General features: G+C 38.7%; 1 protein-coding gene and 1 pseudogene across 1 annotated transcript; both read left to right on the plus strand.

Annotated features, from left to right (window-relative positions):
• Positions 1-427: 427 nt before the first annotated feature.
• LOC111404015 lies at positions 428-5527 on the plus strand (annotated as a pseudogene).
• A 1184-nt stretch (positions 5528-6711) lies between these two features.
• LOC111404016 (ankyrin repeat-containing protein BDA1-like) lies at positions 6712-9104 on the plus strand. The gene is made up of 2 exons (XM_023032725.1): positions 6712-7573; positions 8057-9104. Exons 1-2 carry the CDS (start codon positions 7001-7003, stop codon positions 8891-8893), a joined length of 1410 nt encoding a protein of 469 aa, XP_022888493.1. The 5' UTR covers positions 6712-7000; the 3' UTR covers positions 8894-9104.
• The last annotated feature ends 13501 nt before the right edge of the window (positions 9105-22605 follow it).

Below are 22605 nucleotides of genomic sequence, written 5' to 3' on the forward strand. Positions count from 1 at the left end.
TATATATATATTTAAATTTTTTTAAAATCATCAATTTTGACTATGATTCAATTTTTTGACCTTTAATCCTTTCTCTTTTCTGGGTCCATGGGCGGACCTAGGGGGAGATTATAGGGTCAATTGACCCTCTAGATTTTGGAAAAAAGAAAAATTTTGTTTAGCATTTTTTTTTAAACAAAATATCTGTAAATTTTATTTTTGACCTCCTAATCCAAATTATAGGGGGCTGCCCTTGTCTGGGTCAATGGCCTTTAATCCTTAATCCTTTCAGGTCGATTTTTAAAACATTGGGAATTATAGATGGACAAGAAGTTGAATTGTGGAGGGAGATTTTTCCATGGGAGAGTTTTTGTCTAGGGAGAAGCTATACTTGAAATTTTTTTATCTATTTTAAACTCAACCCCCAAATTTTTATGTAAAAAAAATAAAAAAATAATAAATTATAAAAATCAAAACTATCCGATTTTTCATAAATTCGTGTGCAAATAGCCATGATTCCTCTCTCGGTGGAAGACGTTTGTAGTGATTTCAAGAGCCGCCGTGCTGGTTTAATCAAAGCTCTTACTACAGGTACTTAATTTTTTTAAATTTACTGTATCGGTATTTAATGAGTATGTTGTACGTATAGCTTTCATTATAAAGTATTCAGATATATAATATTTGCTCTTTTTTTGTGGGGTGGCGGGGGGGGGGGTGTTAACTGTTAACTTTAACAGATGCTGAAGAATTCTATCAACTATGCGATCCTGGTGAGTTGGATTCCTGTTTTATGTTGATGATCTCTCTCCACACTATTTCCTTTTTTGGCCATTGATTTTTATATGTATTCATGACTTTATGAAATTTAATTTAATTTTTTTCTCTTAGAATTCTGAATTGTTTTCTTTATTTAACTATTATTTAGTTAATTTGATCAACTATAGGTTTTCTGCACTCCTGGGGTAAATTGATAACAAGGGGTTTGCCAGTTTCTCGTGTATAAGTTTCTGTGTGCACATGCTTAGCCAAAAATATCATTGTGTAATTGATTATATTGGAATTTGATTGTATAGTTCTTCAATTAATTAAGCCTCCATTTGGGAAGAATTTATAAACGGTTTACTTTATAAATAGAAATGAGTGATGGATGAGTAAATATTACTTGCGTGTTCATGAGTATGCGTGATTCAAAGTGAAGTTTGCCCATTTACAGCTGATTTATAAATTTTGCCAGACGGAAGTTGTGAACTCGTCATGCCTTGAATTTTATTGGTAATTTTTTGCCAGGGTACTCAAAGTTGAAGTATTTCTAAATGGTTACTTTATTATTATTATTATGATTATCATCATCATCATCATCATTATTTTCTTTTATTTATTTATTTATTTTTTCAGTTTCTGTTGCAATGTAGATACCTTAGTCAATTGTGATTAAAATCCGAATGGGAAAAAGTGAGGTGGTATCTGAGTTAAAACAATTTTAACAAATCGGAGGTTGATTGAACCACAGAATTGCGGAGTGGAGTTCCTAATCCATGTGAAACGTGGACTGGACCAATAAATAATATTTGAATGTCGTATGGGTTTCGTTTACCAACATTCGTGAAAGTAAGATAACCTTTGTTGTAGATTCAAATGCTCACTGTAACACCACGCGTACTGTGGAGCTGTTGAACAAAGCGAACGTTGGCATTGGAATAGTAATGGAAACTACTACTTCTTGTTCTCTCAACTAAATACAACAAAAAATAGTACATTTTTCTAGCAAGGTAGTTTCCTAGTCCACGTGAAATAGTAGGCTTGTCATTGTTGTGGCGTCTTGTGCATTTTTTTTATTAGTTTCAGTTTCTATAGTTGCTTGGTTCTCGTTCTCTTTCCTGTTTGTGTTTTTCTTATGATTTGAATTTCTAGGTCTTTCAGATTTATGCTGTTCTTATCTGTGTAGTCCCTTTATGTGCCATATTTCAACCAGTTCCGAAACAATGTAAGGGAGGATGATAGTTCATTAAGCATTAATAACATGCAAAAGGGGAAGAAAAAAAAATCAAAATCAACACATAATGAGCAAGTTTACTAAATGAAAATTTTTTGTTTGACGGTTATTTCTGAATACAAATGGCACAGAAGCCTGCCAAAGAAAATAAAACAATAATTGGTCTTTACAAGTCTCAGAATAGGAGTGAGAAATATCATTGTATTTCATCCATCTGAATTTTAAAGAAATCAAAGGGAGTTATTTTTGCAAACAGGAATCCAATATATATATTTTTATTTTTTTTTGGTATGAAAACAACTTCTATTAAATGTTATGTAGTTATTTTAGCGTTTCGTGTTATATTTTATCGTTTGGATGTTTCTTAAGAAGTCAGTCCATAGCACCTTCTCGTGTTTCTACTTACAACAAATAGGACGTTCAACCTCATTAATACATTCAATTGTATAGTGCTCATATATTGACTGAGCAGGTATATTTATCAGTCAATACTAAGTGTTTCTTTCGAAAGCATTTCAATTGGTAGCTTGGACGTTGATTGAGTTAAATATGTGGAAATTCTGTAGAGAAGGAAAATCTTTGTCTTTATGGACTTCCTAATGGGCAATGGGAAGTTAAATTGCCTGATGAGGAGGTGCCTCCTGAACTTCCTGAGCCTACTTAAGGTATAAACTTTCCCAGAGATCAGATGCAAGCAAAGGAATGGCTAGCTCTAGTTGCTATTCGTAGTGATTTGTGGCTAATTTCTGTTGCTTTCTTTTTTGGTGGCAGATTTGGTTTCGACAGAGCTAAAAGGTATGGTTAATTGTAACTTATGAACTCAGTGCTTTTAATTGCTCGGCTTATTTAAATATTGTTTCTTTTGTCATTTTGTATCCCCAAATAAGCTGGGGAAAATTTGGTTCATTTTATTGGTGGAAAATGCTGTGATCTGAACCTAAACTTTGGTTTTCTTATGTGTTTTCGATATGGTTGAGGTGTTAAGAGCTCCATTTTTAAATGACTTAAAGAGTTATAGCTCCCATTTGTTATTCTCTAATCTTTCTTGGCCTTTGAGAAAACATAATGCCCATTTGGCATGACTTTTGAAAAGTCAAAAAGAGTTTTTGAGATCTAAAAGATACTTTTAGGCTCGTTTGACTAATTTTATGAATGTGTTTATGTAATTAGAAGAGTTTTTAGAGAAAATTGGTCTAATGTGGCTTTCTTTAAGAGCATTTCCACAGTAGGAAGCTCTTTTAAAAATTAGTTTTTAAACAAAAATTAAGGTAGTTTCATCCAAAAGTTCTTCTATAGAAACAAAGTAAAAGTAAAAGTCATGTCAAACGGGCCCTTAGTTTGACGGGCAAGGTCATCTTAGGGATTCTTATGCAGTGTATACATGAAGTGCTATGTGATCTTCTGAAAATTTTCCTTTTTCAGGATATTTAAGATGCAACAGCCTCTTCTATTTGTCTTAGAGATGGAAATTACAAGTAGCTAAAATTTCTTTAAAAAATTGTTTCATAAATTATTGCTGGCATCTGGATGCAGGAATGATTTGTTTGATAGGATAAATGAACTCCCGACAATATTTGATATCGTGACTGGGGCCACAGAGGAGCACGTGAAGGACACATCCAAGTTAAACTCAAAAAGGGTAAAAGAGACTATCTTTTCTTGGTTTTCTGTGGAATTTGTGATTGTATAACTTTTGCCATATGTATCGTATCAGTCAGTGAAACTTTTGTTGCCGAAAATTATTGCCTTTGTTTGATTGGTACAGACCATTGTCTGAATGTGGCATGTAGAGTAAGGTTCATTTTATTCCTTTGGTGACAAATAACTGGATGAAACTGATTTCACTCACTCCTTGTCGCTCGTAAATAAATACAAAAATAGAAGTTGTTAAAATACAATTGATTGTGGTGAAAAATAGAAGTAAAATAATGAATATCAAAATCTATATTGTAGGTTTGTTTGCACTTGGCGCACTTGCTTCCCTCGTGCTTTAACTTTGAAATTTGTGTACAAGCATTTTCTGGTATTTTATGCGTGGAAATCCTTGATCAAATCTATGCCTGTATAATCCTCTACACGAAAATATTTGCTTCAGCCCCTTCCCATCTGTTCAGTTTTCCTCTTGGCTGGGGATCATCATTGCTCGTGGCACTCTCTATTCACTTATCATTTTTAGTATATGGTTGAATTTGGCTTGTGTAGTACTTGAGTTGCAAGGGTAATAAAGAGTTTCTCTAGAAAGTGTTAGTTGAATACTACACGTTTGGATTACTCTTTTTCTCCCCTTATTAATTGTTGTTTGTTCTCTGTACATTCCGTGGCTGTTTGCATTAGTAATCAACCACTTGGCTCTAGTTTATGCATTTATTCACCACACAATCAACATTAATTCTCAAGGAAGGAATATTATGGGTGAACAAATGGTATATTCTTAATTAACATGGTGTTGTCGACTTAATCAAGTGGTTCATGTATCATGATTCTTCAGCAGAATAGTTGGAGATTTGTAGCATGCGTCACACATCTTCATTGTAGGATGCAGGTACTGTTTTATTTCTATTATCCTCGCACAAAAAATGCAGCATCCCATGGTTGATTTTTCTAACGGCTATCACTTTTTAGATGTTGGAGTGTGTCGGATATATGGCAATGCTTAACAACATTACCTTAATTGTGTGCCCTGCACATTTGCAGTAAATAAGTACAGTTTCGCTCCTCCTTTAAACGTGTTTTCCTGCTTTGCTTTGCCTTTAAATATGAAATCATCATTTTATTGAATCTTAGGGCAAAAACTCCAAGATCCAAGTCAAGTACGAGGACAAGGGCTTGGATGAAGAGGGCTTGGAAGAAGAGGAGGAGAATGATGAAACCTTGTGTGGAGTGTGTGGGGAACTCTATGTCGAGGATGAATTTTGGATCTTCTGTGACGTATGTAAGAGATGGTTCCATGGCAAGTGTGTTAACATAACTCCTGCCCGTGCCGAGTATATCAAGCAGTACAAATGCCCAACCTGTAGTAGCAAGAAGAGAGCGCGCCCTTGGAATGCTTCGTGATTAAGGTACTAGGTTAACAAATCTTTTATCCTATCTTTTTCTGAACGTGGCTAACTGTGTTATTGGTACATTATGAACAATGACAGGGAGGACCGCTATAATGTTGCTAGTCGGCTTTATCTAGATAGTTGCTCGGGGTGTCCGCCCATGTGAATCTGAATTATGGGTTATGTAAGGATTTTCTTCTTGTAGTAAGGATATGCATCTCTCTTTATGTTAATTCACTGAATAATGCTATTTAGTCCTACTAAGGGTTATAACTTCCCATCTATGGGCGCTCTAATGTTGTATTAAATGATAGGTGGAATTAAATGACTTATTTCATCAAACCTATCATTTAATGTCACATAGACCGGAGTTATAACCACAGTGGAGTTAAATAGCATTATTTTCATTCACTATTTTTATCTTAAATAACGATGATTTAGGAACTAATTGAGTTTCAGTTGAAAATATTGGTTTTAATTAACTTAATTGCATCTCAAGATGCTGCTTTCTCTATGGCCTGCAATCTTAGCTCTTGTTGCATTTTTGGCTCATTAGGACCTCCTATGAGATGTAAAGTGGCTCGGCCTGACCCTGCCTGCAAGCAAGGCAAGTGTCGGACCATGCCGAACCCCCTGGGCCAGGTTTAACTGGCTTCTACTACAATTAACTGCTAGTCGAACCAAGAATGCAAATGGTAAAGATGAGAAAAGTTGGTGGAAAGGGTGTAGGGAAAATCATAAAACAATATATTTTTAATGAGTAAATTTCATTCGCACTCAATGAACTCTAAGCAAAATCTCAATTGGGTTAGTAAAGTTTAATTTATTTCTATTGGATTATTGTACTTCAATTTTCTTTTGGATATTGCTTACTTGACTGTTGTATTGTATTTATATCTTTCACGTAATTGCTACGCGATATCCTAGGAATGAAAATGGTAAAATGAGGGCTATAGCAATATCTTTTGATAAAATGTATTTCTATTAATGATAGATAGCGTTACTCCTTGGCGGAAGATCCATTGTTGTATGATTTTCTACCCATTGATCACATGGAAGATCTATTGCAAAATAATTGTCAATTAAGCAATTTTCGTGTAATTTTATAAAAGTTGGTTTTAAAAGCACTTTTGAAATAGAAAAGTTATTTTAAAAATTAGTTTTCAAACAAAAATTAAAGTAATTTTCTTCGGAAGCCTTTTTACAATAAATAAATGTATAAGTAAAAATAATATCAAACTAGATCTTATTTCACCAAAATTACACGACATTTTATTAAGGGTGTGAAAATAAACCAACACGAATAGGTTTATGCTAATCAACTTTAGCTCGAAATAGATTGTTATATAGAGATGTGGTTAGTACGGTGGATTGATCATTTTTATAAAAAATTTAATCGAAAAAATCAAATAAAATTATCGAGCGGAATTTTTCCTTGACGCGTTGTGTTTCAATTTAGCCACGCATGCTTCGCACTCGCAGTCCACCCGTTCATGCATGGGATTTGGACACAACATGAAGTTTCTATGACTACTTGACTTCCCAACATTTGACCTTCTAGAAAAGCAAGATTATTATTCCAATATTTGAATTATGCTTCCACCTAAAAAGGGTCCCTCCCATAACTTTTCACACATGACCAAAGAATTGTAAAATTTAGAATTTCACCAATTAGTTGCAAGTTGCATATGAAAGTTCCAAAATTCCTTTCATTTCCTCTCCCATAACGAAATTAACAGCGACAGAAACTTTCTAGGGTCAAACATTTATGGCCCTGTTTGAGTAGAATAATTCTTTTTCCCACGAATTAACAGCTCCCTTATCCACTTTCTTCTTTGGCAGCTGCTTCTCATCTTCGTATAAAATACCAAATCAAGAAAATAATAAGATCGCAAGATTTATGAATGGAAGCAGAGAATCCATATATGAAGTGTATGAAGAACATGTTGATGTTTGTATAGTCAGAGCTTTAAAATAGAGAAACAGAATGGATAGAAGATTATCAGAGGCATCTTTACAAGGAAATGTAGAGTTATTACAGCAAATTTTGGACGAAGATCCATTAATATTAGATAAAATTATAGTTTTATGTATCTCACAAACGCCTCTTCATACTGCCTCCATGTTAGGCCACTTAAATTTCGTGAAAGAATTGCTAAATCGGAAGCCCGAGTTGGCGGCTGAGTTGGATTCTAATGGCTGCTCGCCGCTGCACTTGGCAGCGGCGAAGGGACACTTGGACATCGTCAAGGAACTTCTAAGTGCGGATTCTGAGGTGGGATCTGTCCGGAATTTGGATGGGAGGACTGCTTTACATGTTGCGGTGATCAAGGGGAGGACGGCGGCAGCGACTGAGTTGGTCCGAGTTGCTCCTGAGCTAAGCAGGGTTCTGACTGACCGAGGCGAGACGTGTTTACATCTCTGCGTGAAGTATAATAGGGTGGAAATGTTACAGAATTTGGCTGAGGCAACGATGGAATTAGATGGAGATTTGTTGAATTGGAAGGATTGTGATGGGAATACTATTTTACACATTGCAGTGGCTAAGAAGCAAATTGAGGTTTGTGTTCATTTCTTGATTTTCCCTTTCTTTAACACAGTAAGAAGTGTCAATTGGATAATCAATATGCCCAAAATTGTAATCAAATAAAAAAGTAGGGTGGGTTTATGTTCAATTATGCACAAGAATAGGGTTAACGAAGATGATGACTATGTAGATGGTCAAAATCATGCTTCTTTTGATGCCTCCAAAAAGAATTGTGGCATGTAGTTTGTTAAGTTTAACTTGGCTAGACATGGAGATGTTCTTGGGGAATTGCGCTACTCGTCCTAAAAGGTTAACCTTTATGGGTCGATCTCCAAGTACAAACACGAAGTTCATATGGGTGAAATAACATCATTAAAATAAGGGGCATAACTATAAAAAGAAGCAAGTATATCACCAATTAAGTTTTGAATTTGAAAATTGAGTAGGTACGGTCTGATTCTATGGTTTCCATTATGAACTAGATGATCTAATTGTAATCTTGTTTCTATTGAGTAGATCATCAACTCTTTGCTTGAGTTGAATGGATTGGAAACGAATGCCTTGAATAAGAATGGATTGACAGCTTTGGATATATTAAATCAAAGCCCGAGAGACCTAAGAGATATGGAAATCCATAATTCCCTTCAAAAGGCCGGTGCTTCTAGTGTGAAGGATTTGCATTTGATCACGAATGATTGGATACCAGAAAAAGTTAGGCAGACGACGATAAGACTATCCTCGCTGCAAAGCAATGCAAAGAAGCCGGCCGTAAAGCCCAAGCACACTGACTGGCTAGGTAGGAGACGCAGTGCATTAATGGTGGTGGCGTCTTTGATTGCAACTGTGGCATTTCAAGCTGGACTAACCCCTCCTGGTGGTGTCTGGCAGGACGATTATACAGTAGACGAAAATGGGAACCCCGTTGGCAATCCTCACACTGTTGGGCAATCGATAATGGCATATAAAGACCCTAAGGAATATGGGATATTCATGATTCTCAACACGATTGCTTTCCTTTCGTCATTAAGTATAATCCTTCTCCTAGTTAATGGGCTGCCTTTGAATCGAAGGCGTTGGATGTGGCTTCAAATGGTAATAGTGTGGATCGCAATTAGTGCTCAAGTCGCCACTTACTTCGTCACACTCCGGCATATGTCACCCAGTGACGTCAAGTACATGTTACGCGAAGTCACCGAAATATCAGTCTTGACATGGTTGACTCTCATGGGTGTTGTTTTCATAGGAAATATGGTTCGTATGAATTTGTGGATTCTGAGAAAGTATGGATACATTAAACCAAAAGAGAGCCCTTCAGACACAATTGACGACAATCAAGATGATGTATTTGAGTAGTATTCTTCTACAGTTTGTATAATGTTGTTTTCATACGAATCTTATTGGATTTTTTGGGTTTGTTATTCATTTTGCCTTGCTGTCCTATGAACTGTAAAATTCAAATCTTGACAGAAAATGGAAGGTGTGTATGTAAAATTTTGCTCGTTATTGATTTGTGTTCAAACGGGATTTATTGACGACATTTCAGTATAGACGTTGCAGATGTGAACTAGAAAGTACGATCAACTCATGTATCTTCATATTTTTCTCGTTTTTCTTTAAACGCGATGATGAATCTTGTTAAAAGTGTTGGGCTGCCTCACTATTTCCTACTTTGGGCCCTTATTAAATTGAACAAACAAGAGGCCCAAACTTAATGTATTCTCGCGTTTTTGGTTTCATGATTTACTGCCTCTTATGGTTGGGTGTGTGCTATACACGTTGCACACCCCCAACTGTTAGATAAAGTCGGTCCAACTGTTTGATACTTGCTTGACTCTTGGTCGTTTGGCTTTTGGCATTCTCTCTGATTTTCTCTAAAACTTTCAGTCTTTCTCTTTGTGTGGGAGTTCTTTCTTCTCTCTCCTTTCTCTAAAAATGTAATAAGAAATCTGTGTGATTTTCAAAGTTCTTTGAGTAAGGATTGTAAAGTTGAGTGATCTGTGCGATATTGTTGAAAGAAAATCTGTGTGAAATAGAGGCTAGAAAAAGATGAAGAAATCCCTGATTTCTTCGAACATCCTGTACTGAATCTTTGTGAAATTAGTGGAAACTCGAGCATATCTCTTGATTGAGACTCAACGAGTGATTAGGTCCTTGGACTGAACATCCGGGCTCCATTTTGGAGCAAAACATATCTTGTGTTCCTATTTCTGTTTACGCTATTTTATTCTGAAATAATTTTTGATTCGAGAATAAACCATTTAACTTCAAGATTATATCAACTATGGGACCAACAAGTGGTATCAGAGCGATTTTTTTAAAAAAATTTGTTTTGTAAAATCTTTTCTCGTTCTAAACTTGCAAGATCTGAAGTGTTCTCATATATTTGTAAAGAAAACTCTCTGGAATTTTTCTGTCTTACTCGATTCACCTTTCGATTGGTAACTGACTGGTCAGATCTGAAATCTTCTTGAAGATCTTGCAAGATCTAGTTACTGTTTTGTTAACCTTTTGAATAATCTTGATATATATGATATAACTCGACGTTAACTCGCTTTGATCTGTTGTTTATGTACTCTGTTCTTGGAAAATCGGTGCTGCTCATACTGAGTTGGGTGAGCTGAGTTGACTCAACCCGAGTTTCACTGAGTTCATATTGAGTCACTGCAACTCGGAGGGTTCTTGTGTCTGACTTGGAGTTCTGGTTCAATTTCTTGCTACTTACTGATTAATCTCTTATTCTGAAATTAATATTTTAGACTGTGGTAACCTATAAATCCAAAATTTATTTCGTTAGTCAATATATTAAATAATTTCTTGGACCTAGTCATTAAGGTAAGTAATCTGCCTTTACTCACCTTTGTCCAAGATCTCTTAAGAGGATCTGGGAATTGTGCTGGTGCACTTGATGGCACCTGGGCTGCTGAGATCAGTGCCTATAGGAGACTAGAACTAACTGAGATTGCCTGGAGCACCATTTTTCTGCACCTATCTGATAGTGTAATAAGAAAAGTAGGTGAAACTACTACTGCTGATGCATTGTGGACAAAATTAGAAACTCTATACTTAACCAAAACAATGCCAAATAAGTGCTATCTCTTAAGACAGTTCTATAACTTTAGGTTTGATCACTCTAGCAATTTAGAAGACAACATTGACAAATATACAAAACTAACTCAAGATTTAGCAAACTATGATGAAGAACTTTCTGATCAACAACAGGTTGTTGGCCTATTAAATTCTTTAAGTGAGAAATATAGGGATGTTAGAAATGCCCTAGAATATGGGAGAGAGGATCTTACTGTTGACATAATAACCACTGCCTTAAGGAATAAAGATCTTGAACTACAACTTGACTTTAATCACACTAAGGGTGGTGAGGGCCTACATATTAAAGAAAAACCTCATCGGGGTAAAAAGATAAATCAGTGCAATTTTACCTCCTCAAAAAGGGGAAAATATGTGAATAAAAAATTTAAGGATAAAAGCATGAATCAAGTGAAGAACAAGAATCAAGTTAGGAAGTGATATTACTGTGGAAAGATGGGACATCTAATAAAAGACCGATTTAAGAAAATGTCTGACTCAAAAGGAAAAAAAAATGCTGATGGGTCTGCAGCAATTGCCTGCACCCATGACCCAAAGGTGGTGAGGGCCTACATATTAAAGAAAAACCTCCTCGGGGTAAAAAGATAAATCAGTGCAATTTTACCTCCTCAAAAAGGGGAAAATATGTGAATAAAAAATTTAAGGATAAAAGCATGAATCAAGTGAAGAACAAGAATCAAGTTAGGAAGTGATATTACTGTGGAAAGATGGGACATCTAATAAAAGACCGATTTAAGAAAATGTCTGACTCAAAAGGAAAAAAAATGCTGATGGGTCTGCAGCAATTGCCTGCACCCATGACCTTGATATACAGGGGGTTGTCCTAGTAAATACTACCAGAAGGGATCCAAAAGAATGGGTTCTTGATTCTGGTTGTATCTTGCACATGTGCCCCATTAGAGATTGGTTCTTTGAATTTGTTGAACTTGATGGGGGAAAGATTCAAATGGGAAATGACATGTGTTGTCAAATTAAAGGAATATGGAAAATGAAATTACTGTTGAGCAACAATTGTATTCTTGAACTGACAAATACTAGATTGTTCCTGAACTCAAAAGAAATCTAATCTCTTTGGGAGAATTAGATGATAACTATAACATCATAATCCACAAATGTTTCTTAAGACTTAACCTTGCTAACAGAAATATTATTTCCTCTCCTAAGATAAATGGTATCTATACCATTTGTGCTGAACCTTTAGTAGGTCACAGTGCTACTGCTTTGAACACTTCCTTAAACAAATCCTTAATCTGGCACAGAAGGCTCGGGCACATTTCTAAAAAGGGATTAATTTCTTTAAACAAACTTGGATGCCTTGGGAATGTTAACATTGAAAAGTTAGATTTCTGTGAAGACTGTATAATTGGAAAACAAACAAAAATGCCCTTCAAATATGGACTTCACAAATCCACCTCCATCTTAGACTATTTGCATGCTGATCTTTGGGGACCAGCCACTGTTAATACTCTAAGTGGATATAGATTTTATCTACTAATAGTAGATGATTTTTTAAGAAAAATATGGACCTTTCTTCTAAAACAAAAATCTGACACCTTTCAAAATTTTAAACATTGGAAATTGATGACTGAAAATCAAACAAATAAGAAAATCAAAGCTCTTAGAACAGATAATGGACTTGAGTTCTGTAACTCTAAATTTAATTCTTTTTGTAAAGAATTTGGAATCTTAAGACACAGAACTGTGACTTACACTCCTCAACAAAATGGAGTTTCTGAAAGGATGAATAAAACTCTATTGGAAAGAGTTAGGTGTATGCTTCACAGTTCTGGTCTTCCAAAACTTTTTTGGGGATAAGCCCTAAAAACTGCAACTTATTTGATAAATAGAAGTCTATCTAGTGCTGTTGATTTCAACATTCCTAAAAAACTGTGGTCAGGAAAAATTCCAGACTATAGTAAACTCAAGGTGTTTGGTTGTGCTGCCTATTCACATCAAAATGAAGGAAAATTAGAACCTAGATCCTTAAAATATATTTTTCTGGGTTATGGGGAGAAAACCAAGGGTTATAGACTTTGGGTTAAAGAGCAACATGGTTGCAAGGTTATACTAAGCAGGAATGTCATATTCAATGAAAATATATTTCCTTGTAATAGTTCATTAATTCCTAAATGAAGAGAATCTTCACTTGTGAGAGAAAACTTAGTGGAAGATCAAACTGGAACTGATATAGATCAACATGATTTGATTGAGGTGGAGTCTACTCAATCTAGTAATGATAATAATCATAATGATTCAGAATCTGAGACTGAATCATTAAACCCATCTCTTGCTGATTATCAACTTACAAGGGATAGAGAACGAAGGAACATAATACCTTCTACCAGATTCAGTAATAATGACTTTGTCACCATGTTTTCTGTTTTAGACTCCTTAAATTCTGAACCCGAAAATTTTGAAGAAGCAACAAATAGTCCTGACTCCAAGCTTTGGAAGGAAGCTATGAATGAGGAAAAGGATTCTTTAATTAAAAATAAAACCTGGGTTCTTGTCATTAAACCTAAAGATAAAAGAGTAGTTGACTGTAAATGGATTTTTAAAATAAAACAAAGAGACTCTAAAACAGAAAATAAAAGATATAAGGCCAGGTTAGTGGCTAAAGGTTTTACCCAAAAGGAGGGAATATATTTTAATGAGATCTTTTCACCAGTTGCCAAATATACCTCAATCAGAATTTTATTGGCCTTGACTGCCCACTTTGACTGGGAACTGGAACAACTTGATGCTAAAACAGCTTTCCTAAATGGTGATCTTGATGAAGTCATATATATGAATCAACCTAAGGGCTATGAAGTAAAGTCCAAAACTGAAAAGGTTTGTTTGTTAAAAAAGTCCCTATATGGGTTGAAACAGGCTCCCAGACAGTGGTACCTAAAATTTAATTCATATGTTCAGACCATGGGTTTTGAGAAAAGTAGCTATGACTCCTGTTTGTTTCTCAAAGGGTTAGGAGGACCTAAATCTATATAGCTGTTATTGTATGTAGATGATATGTTACTTGCCTGTCATGATAAATCTGAAATTGAATTTGATAAATCAAAGTTAAAATCTGAATTTGAAATGAAAGATTTAGGTCCAACCAAAAGAATTCTTGGTATGGAAATAGAAAGGGATTGATCTAGTTGTACCCTAATTTTAAAACAATCTGCATACATATAGAAAATACTTGAAAAATTTTCTATGTCTGATTGCAAACTATCTCCTTACCTATTGCAAATCATTTTAAACTTTCTAGTGATCAATCACCTAAGTCTAATGATGAATTGAAAAGAACGGAAAATATTCCCTATGCTAATGCTGGAGGCTCCATTATGTACCTCATGGTTTGTACTAGACCCGACTTAGCTCATGGTATTTACATCCTAAGTAGGTTTATGGCTAATCCTGGGGAAACTCACTGGTTAGCTATAAAGTGGATGATGAGATATTTGAAAGGCTCAATTGACTTGGGACTAAAGTTTAAAAGAAGTAATGAAGGCATAATTTTAAAGAGGTACACTGATTCAGATTTTGTTGGTGATCTTGATAAAATATTGAAATCACTGATTATTCCAATAGAATATTAGAAGAACTTTTGAGAATTAGGTTGACTGTATACGGATACACCTTATTATCGTCTATACCCGAGCACTATCCTCGATGATTGAAATAACTCCCTCACCACATTGCAGCTTGACGTCCTCAAGCATTGTCCTCAATGACACATGCTCGAGGATGGCAACCATGTGACGCGGTGTTGTACGCCCGACATCCTCGAGATATTGAGTCCTCGGGGATAATCTCCTCGAGATTCTGGTTTGTGTTGATCCAATAGGATTCCTATCTACATTGAACTTTAACTATGGACTACTGATTCGATACTTGGCCCTGATAAGGACTCTATTTTAAGCATAATTTTTGTATTTGTCCAACTCCTTAACCGTACAGGACTCCAACAGATAAGGATATCCAGCTAGTTGAGTCCCACTAGGAGAATGTCGCTTACTACTATAAATATAGAACCTTGAGCCATTATTCAGGTACGTTTTCATTATTCTCCAGTTTATAGCCTCACGCATATAATTCCCTTTCTGACTTAAGTATCGGAAGGGCGACGAGAACATACTTCATTGCCTTTATTTTAGATACTGGAAGACCATGATCATGCTCAATCAAAATCATCAAGCACGGGAAATCAGCAGGTACAATTTTTGGTAGCATCATTGACACCGTTTGTGGGAAACACTACCAAAAGTCATGGTTAACACACGATCAGGTTTTCCTCCCACAAGCTCATCCGTTTCCATCCCTAATCCTGCCGAAGATCAACCGGCTCCTCATGAAGAATCGTCAGGAGTGCCCACACCTTTGCCAGCAGTCATCACAACCGAAGCCTTTGAAGAGCTCCCTCAGCAGGTGGCCACACTTACGTAACTGTTAAGTCAAAAAAATTCACATCCGTCACCAGCGCAGGCAGAGCATGGCGGTTTTATGGCTGATGCTCGAGCACGACCACCGAACCCCGCAACTAGCGGAGTAGGAACCTCGAGTATTCACAATATGGCCTCGAGCTCGAGATCGGTCGCCATGGATTCCAGTGAAATTGCCTGGATCATTCAAGAAGGAATTACAGCTGGTCTGCAAAGAAATGCTCGGGGGCCAACAGGTTTCACTACTAACACTCCATTCACACCAAAGATATTGTCATATCCCTTACCCGACAGATTCAAATATCCTCGCATTAAAGAGTATGATGGGACGACCGACCCCATCAACCATCTCAATGTATACACTGATGTCATGAACTTGCAAGTTGCGTTGGATTAGGTTATGTGCAAAGCCTTTCCACAAACACTGACTAATGCTGCTAGGGATTGGTTCTTGACATTGGAGCCCAACTCCATAGCCTCATTCTCAGATTTGGCTGATAAGTTCTCAGCCTTCTTTGCAAGTAGCAAGCGAATTAGGGAGACCATGGCCTCTCTCATGTAACTTCGCCAGGGACCAACTGAAACCCTACGAAGATTTATGACAAGGTTCAACAAGGAAAGGTTTCAAATACCCGACCTTCACATCACAGCAGCGGTCTCCGCCCTCACTTATGTCGTAAGATGTGAAGCTTTCAAGATGTCTTTATCAAAGACCCCACCCGAGCCGAAAAATACATTAATATGGAAGAAACACTAAATCTAAGGAGACCTGGTCCTTCCCATGAAAAGATCGAGGACAATAGGCAACATGATCCCGTCCCCCGACATGAGCTTCCTCGGGATAAGCGTAAGAATGAGGCCCCGTTAGCACTTTTCACTCGGTTGAACACCTCTAAGATAAACATCTTTATGGAGATTAAGGATATGAAAGAATTAAAGTGGCCCTCGAGGATAAAGTCACCCCCTGACACAAGAGATAGGAGCAAGTATTACGAATTTCACCAGGATCATGAGCATACCACACAGATGACTGTCATGCTTTACAGGGAGAAATTGAAGTCCTTATCAAAAGAGGATTTTTAAAGAATTACATTGGTCATGATAAACGATCGAGAAATGATCGTGACAATCGGAAAGAGCCTAGAGCCGGAAGCAGTGCTCAACCCACTGCCGAGACCATTAATATTATCGTTGGGGGCATAGCATTCGGGGGATACACAAGTAATGGGCGAAAGCAGTATGCCCGCCAACATGCTCATACCCCAAGAGAATCCTGTGATGAAGTCAAAGACATCACTTTTGGGGCAAGAGATTTGGAAGGAATATCATATTCTCATGACGATGCCTTGGTCGTCTCTGCAGTTGTGGCTAACTTCGAAGTAAAGAGGATTCTAGTTGATAATGGGAGTGCAGCAAATATACTCTCGCAGGAGGCTTTCGCCAAAATGGGGATCTCTCCCAAACATCTCAAAGCAGTAAAAACTCCCCTACTGGGATTTGGTGGTGGAGTCATTATCCCTGAAAGCATCGTCGAGCTCCCACTTACATTAGGAACTGGTAATACACAAGTGACGAAGATCACACCATTCCAAGTGGTTAATACCCCCAATGGCCTACAACATCATTCTGGGAGGACCCCTATTAAACAAGATCCATGTTATTGTGTCAACTTTCCACCTGGCCATGAAATTCTCCACAGGTCATGGCATCGGAGTAGTTCGAGGAGACCAAACAGTTGCCAGACAGTGCTATGTTACTAGCATCCGAGGGATGAGTGCTGACGTCATGCAACTTGCAGACCTCGAGCTCGAGCTCGAGCCAAGGGATAGATTGGCGCTGGTTGAGGAGTTGGAAGTGGTCAAGCTAGAGCATGGAAAAGCCGTTACTATTGGTCGGGATCTCAAGGCCAACCTCCGGGAGGAAATCATCGATTGTCTGTCCCGAAACATTGATGTTTTTGCATGGAAGGTAGAGGATATACCAGGGATAGACCCAGACATAGCTGTCCATAGACTCAATATCAGCCCAGGGGCCAAACCTGTTAAGCAAAGGAAGAGACAGTTTGCACCGGAAAGACATGTGGTCATTCAGGAAGAGGTCGGTAAATTGGTGAGAGCGAGGTTCATAAGAGAAGTCCAATACCCCGATTGTCTCGCTAATGTTGTTCTTGTGAAAAAGACCAGTGGCAAATGGAGGGTCTGCATCGACTTCACAGATCTCAATAAGGCGTGCCCAAAAGACAGCTACCCGCTACCCAGGATTGACAATCTTGTGGATAGCACATCCGGATATAAGCTATATAGCTTCTTAGATGCATTATCAGGGTATCATCAAATCCTCGTGGCTGAAGAAGACCAAGAGAAGACCTCATTCATAGCTGATTCAGCCATATATTGCTATAGGGTGATGCCATTTGGGTTAAAAAATGCTGGGCCGACATATCAAAGGCTCATCAACAAAGTCTTCGCCGATTTGATAGGGAAGAACATCGAGGCCTATGTGGATGACATGGTTGTAAAGAGTAAGAAGGTAGAGCAACACATATCTGACCTAGAAGAGGTGTTCGTCACCCTACGAAAATATAACATGAAGCTCAACTCAGAGAAGTGTGTATTCGACGTAGCTTTAGGAAAGTTTCTGGGTTTCATGATCACTCATCGGGGGATTGAGGCCAACCCCGACAAGATTCAGGCTCTGGCAGCAATGGAATCACCAAGGACCAAGAAAGAAGTTCAAAAGTTGACAGACAGGGTAGCCGCCTTAAACAGGTTCATGTTCCGAACAGCAGACAGGTGCTTCCCCTTCTTCAAAGCCCTCAGGGGTAATCATTGCTTTGAATGGAATGAGGAGTGCGAGAAGGCTTTTCAGGAGCTCAAGAAGATATTGGAATCTCTTCCTATCCTCACCAAACCCGAACCCGAGGATACTCTGTATTTATACTTAGCCGTATCTCATAATGCAGTGAGTGGTATCTTGGTGAAAGACGTTGACAGGACCCAACAACCCATTTATTACATAAGCAAAGTCCTACTTGATGCAGAAACAAGATACACTTTGACAGAACAACTTGCCTTGCACTGATAGTGGCAACACAAAAGTTTCGGCAGTATTTTCAGTCACATCCTATTGTAGTGCTCACCAATCAGCCTCTAAAACACATTCTTCAGAAACCAGACGTCTTAGGAAGATTACTGAGGTGGACGATTGAACTCGGAGAATTTGACATAGAGTTCAAGCCCTGTCCATCTATCAAAGCTCAGGCCTTAGCTGACTTCATTGTAGAACTCACCACAAGGCATCGGGGGCCAGATGGCAGCTCGAGCTTGACCACAGGCGTATGGCAAATTTTCGTAGATGGAGCATCAAACTCCTCAGGCTTGGGTGCAGAGGCCATAATCATAAGCCCGGACATGCTCATAAACATTAAATGCGCACCCAGGTTCGAATTTGAGGCGACCAATAATGGAGCAGAGTATGAGGCCGTCATCATAGCCATGAAATTTGCCATCAATCTCGAGCTTGAAAATATCAAAATTTACAGTGATTCCCAGTTGGTGGTTGTACAAATTGAAGGGACGTTCGATAGGAAGGACGAGAAGATGAGCTTATACTGCTTGAAAGTGCATGATCTCCAGAAAAAGTTCAAGAGTTGTGAAATTGTGAAAATTACTCAGGCTGAGAATTGTAAGGCCGATGCCTTGTCAAAATTGGTGTTCATGGGAATTGATGGGCTTGACAGGACAGTCCAGGTTAAAATTGTAACCGAGCCAAGCATCAATCAGACGTAGGCGTCATGGATATTGATAATGAGCCATCATGGATGGATCCAATATTGGACTTCATAAAACATGGGAATCTTCCAGAAGATCCTCGAGCAGCAAGAAGCATCTTGTCCAAAGCTCCAAGATATTGCATAATTGAGGGAGTTTTATTTCGCAGAAGCCTCACACTCCTATACCTCAGATGCCTTAAGTTTTCCGAATCATTCCAAGCCTTAGAAGAAGTTCATGAAGGGATATGTGGGAACCATCAAGGAGCTCGGGCATTAACCTTCAACCTCATAAGATATGGATATTATTGGCCTACCATGAAGAAAGACGCCGAAGAATATGTCAAGAAGTGTAACAAGTGCCAAAGAATCGACAATATCATCCACTCTCCCGCAGAAGACCTCACTAGCATTAGTTGCACGGCCCCGTTTAAGCAGTGGGGAATTGACATCCTTGGCCCCTTTCCAATAACTAAGGGATAATTGAAGTTTGTGGTTGTGGCTGTAGAGTATTTCACTAAGCCTTTAGCAACAATTTCAGAGCCTAAGTTGAGAACTTTCATTTGGAGGTCCATCATATGCGGGCTCGGGATACCGAAAGTCCTCGTAACTGATAATGGCAGGCAGTTTGACAATGTACAATTTAAAAACTTCTGCTCCAACCTGGGGGTCGATCACCATTTGACATCAGTTTCCCATCCTCAAAGTAATGGTCTTGTCGAAGTGACCAATCGGATTATATTGCAAGGCCTCCGTACAAGGATTGGAGATGCAAGAGGTTCCAGGTCTGATGAGTTACTTTCCATACTTTGGACATATAGAACGTCCCACAGAACCGCTACGGGGGAAACCTCCTTCATGTTGGCTTTCGGTATTAAGGCCAACATCCCTGTTGAAGTCAAGTTGCCCAACCAAAGATGGCTTGAGCCCGAAGATGCAAGGCGCACCACTGAACATCTCGACCTCTTGGAAGAAGTTCGTGATCAGGCAGTTTTAAGAATGGCCTCTTACTAAGATAAAACAGCAAAGTACTCCAATAAAAAAGTGAGGACGCGGAGATTCAGAGCCGGAGACCTTGCGCTAAGAAAGGCCGAAGCAGCAGGTCATGCCCCGGACAAGTTAGGACCAGTTTGGGAAGGGCCCTTGAAGTCATACGACAGCTCCAAGGAGGTGCATACAGTTTAAGTGATACATCAGGAAGACCACTTCCAAGACCATAGAACGCTGAGTATTTAAAAATATATTACAAGTAACTTGTTCTTCCATTTTTCGATAGTCAAGCCTGCGTGTCAAGGTTCACGTTTTCAGTTTTTAGGCCTGCGTGCCAAGGTTCACGTTTTTAGTTGTCAAGCCTGCGTGCCAAGTCTATTTTTAAAGTACCATAAGGATTAAGCTATTCACCAAAATGTGACCTACTAAAAGCCTTGCCCCAAGCAAGCACTTCAAAAGTTTTGCCCCGCGCAAGCACCCCGAAAGCCTTGCCTTGCGCAAGCACCTCAAAAGCTTTGCCTCACGCAAGCACCTCAAAAACATTGCCTCGAGCAAGCACCTCAAAAGCCTTGCCCCACGCAAGTACCTTTAAAGTCTTCTCCCGAGCATTTTTGGATAAATTTTCATGCTCGAGCTCAGTACATTATTATTAAAACAATTTTTTAAAAATTAAGTCCTCGAGTTATAAATGTTCATGCTCGAGCTCAGTACATTATTATTAAAACAATTTTTTAAAAATTAAGTCCTCGAGTTATAAATGTTCATGCTCGAGCTCAGTACATTATTATTAAAATGATTTTTTTAAAATCAAGTTCTTGAGTTATATATGTTCATGCTCGAACTCAGTACATTATTACCAAAACGATTTTTTAAAATCAAGTCCTCGAGTTATAAATGTTCATGCTTGAGCTCGGTACATTATTACCAAAACGATTTTTTTAAATCAAGTCCTCGAGTTATAAATGTTATGCTCGAGCTCAGTACATTATTACCAAAATTATTTTTTAAAATCCACTCCTCGAGTTATAAATGTTTATGCTCCAGATCAATACGTTATTACCAAAATGATTTCATAAAATTGAGTCCTCGAGATCACATGTGTACGCTCGAGCTCAATGCATCACTACGAATTTAGTGAAGTTCGATCCTCGAGATAATTATGTTGGTCGATCATGACAAAAATAGTGATATGACAAAAAATTGAGCATTCATTTCCAAAACAAAACAAAAAGAGTCGAAGTAATGTTCGGCCAATTGCCTTAATCATTTACATCAAAACAAAACATTGGGGGTTCAGGGGTCGGGATTGCCTAATCTTGATCCTCGTCTCCGGGAGCAAGGCCTTCATCCTCGATGGCATCATCATCATCCTCGGCTGCACTTTCCACATTATCCTCGGAGTCTGAAAGCTCGAGACTCTCGACAACCTGAGGGATCGTCTTGAGCTCATCAGGATCAACCTCGGGCATCTTAGCCCTCAAAAAAGCTCGATCTTCCTTCAAATCATGAAGGTACAAGCCTAAAGCGTACTCGCCCTTCAACTTATCCATTTCCTCAGACTTTTTAAAGTCCTCGATAGCGGATACTCAGGTCCCCTCAATCTTAGCCTCCATATTCCTCTTCAGCTGCTCAAGTTCCAACCTCAGCTCTTCGGCCTCATCCTTAGCAATACCAATCTCATCCCAAACCTTTCTCAGCTCGAGCCTAGCATCATCCCTCTCCTTCAAAACTTGAGCTCGGGCATACTTAGCATCAAATGGCTTTTTATCTCGAAGCTCAACAGCCTCGACCAGTCTAGCCATCTTGTGGGATTCGTCCATCCCTTGCAGTGACAGCCCTCGAGCAACGCTGAGTGTCTAGCATCATAACAGACAGAGCCTAAGAACAGGGAAAAACTCATGGAAAATTCACATAAGGAAATAAAAGTCTTACCTTCAAAGTAAGGAGCTCGAGAGCCTTCATTCCCTCGTCGAACCCAACGTCACCTCGATATTTTGCCACGATGCTCAGGACAAGATGGCATCGCTCAAAATCCTCGATGATCGAGGCCACCGAAGAAATGGAGTCATCCTCAAGATCAACAACCTCAAGAGTAACCCGAGGAGGAAGTGGCCTCGATGGCCTAGGTGATGGTTGGGGTGAGTCCCCCTGTCGTCATTGTGGAATGGGGCTTGGAGGTCAAGGCCTTGATGTCGACGATTCGCCAGGACCCCGAGGAGGCACTTTTGTTGTATACACTCGAGGCCTTTTCTTCCCCTTTTTCTGACCAGGAGCCGTGACCTGGGGCTCCTTAGATTTGGAATTCACAGCTCGACGAAGAGCTGATGGATCAAAAGACATATCTACACAAAATCCAAGTATTAAGCACGAACACATGATCAAGAAATAAGAAACAAATGGACTGAAGAATAAACATCCTACTCTCGAGGCCTTTTGCACGGGCAAGGTCGAGGATGTCATCCTCGAGAATATCATCTAAATCATACACCAAGGGCTCGAGATCTTCTAACATCTTCCGATCCCTCTCTACGGTCTCGAAGTAGGCATGTCCCTTACAAAATTTTGCTGTGTCTGGGATGTCCCACAAAGGCCAGAATGGGAGATCGGGATCTCGAGCTATGACATAGAACCACTTATCCTTCCACCCCTTTAATGAACTAGGCATCCTCGGGATCCTAAATGCACCTCGAGACGAAAGGTAAGCAAAGCTTGTAAACCCAGGGAGCTGTTTTAGCTCGAAGACCATCCTACATAGGTCGAGGTGAGGAGTGATG

The sequence above is a fragment of the Olea europaea genome, chromosome 11, assembly GCF_002742605.1.
Source record: "Olea europaea var. sylvestris chromosome 11, O_europaea_v1, whole genome shotgun sequence".
NCBI classification, from domain to species: Eukaryota; Viridiplantae; Streptophyta; class Magnoliopsida; order Lamiales; family Oleaceae; genus Olea; species Olea europaea.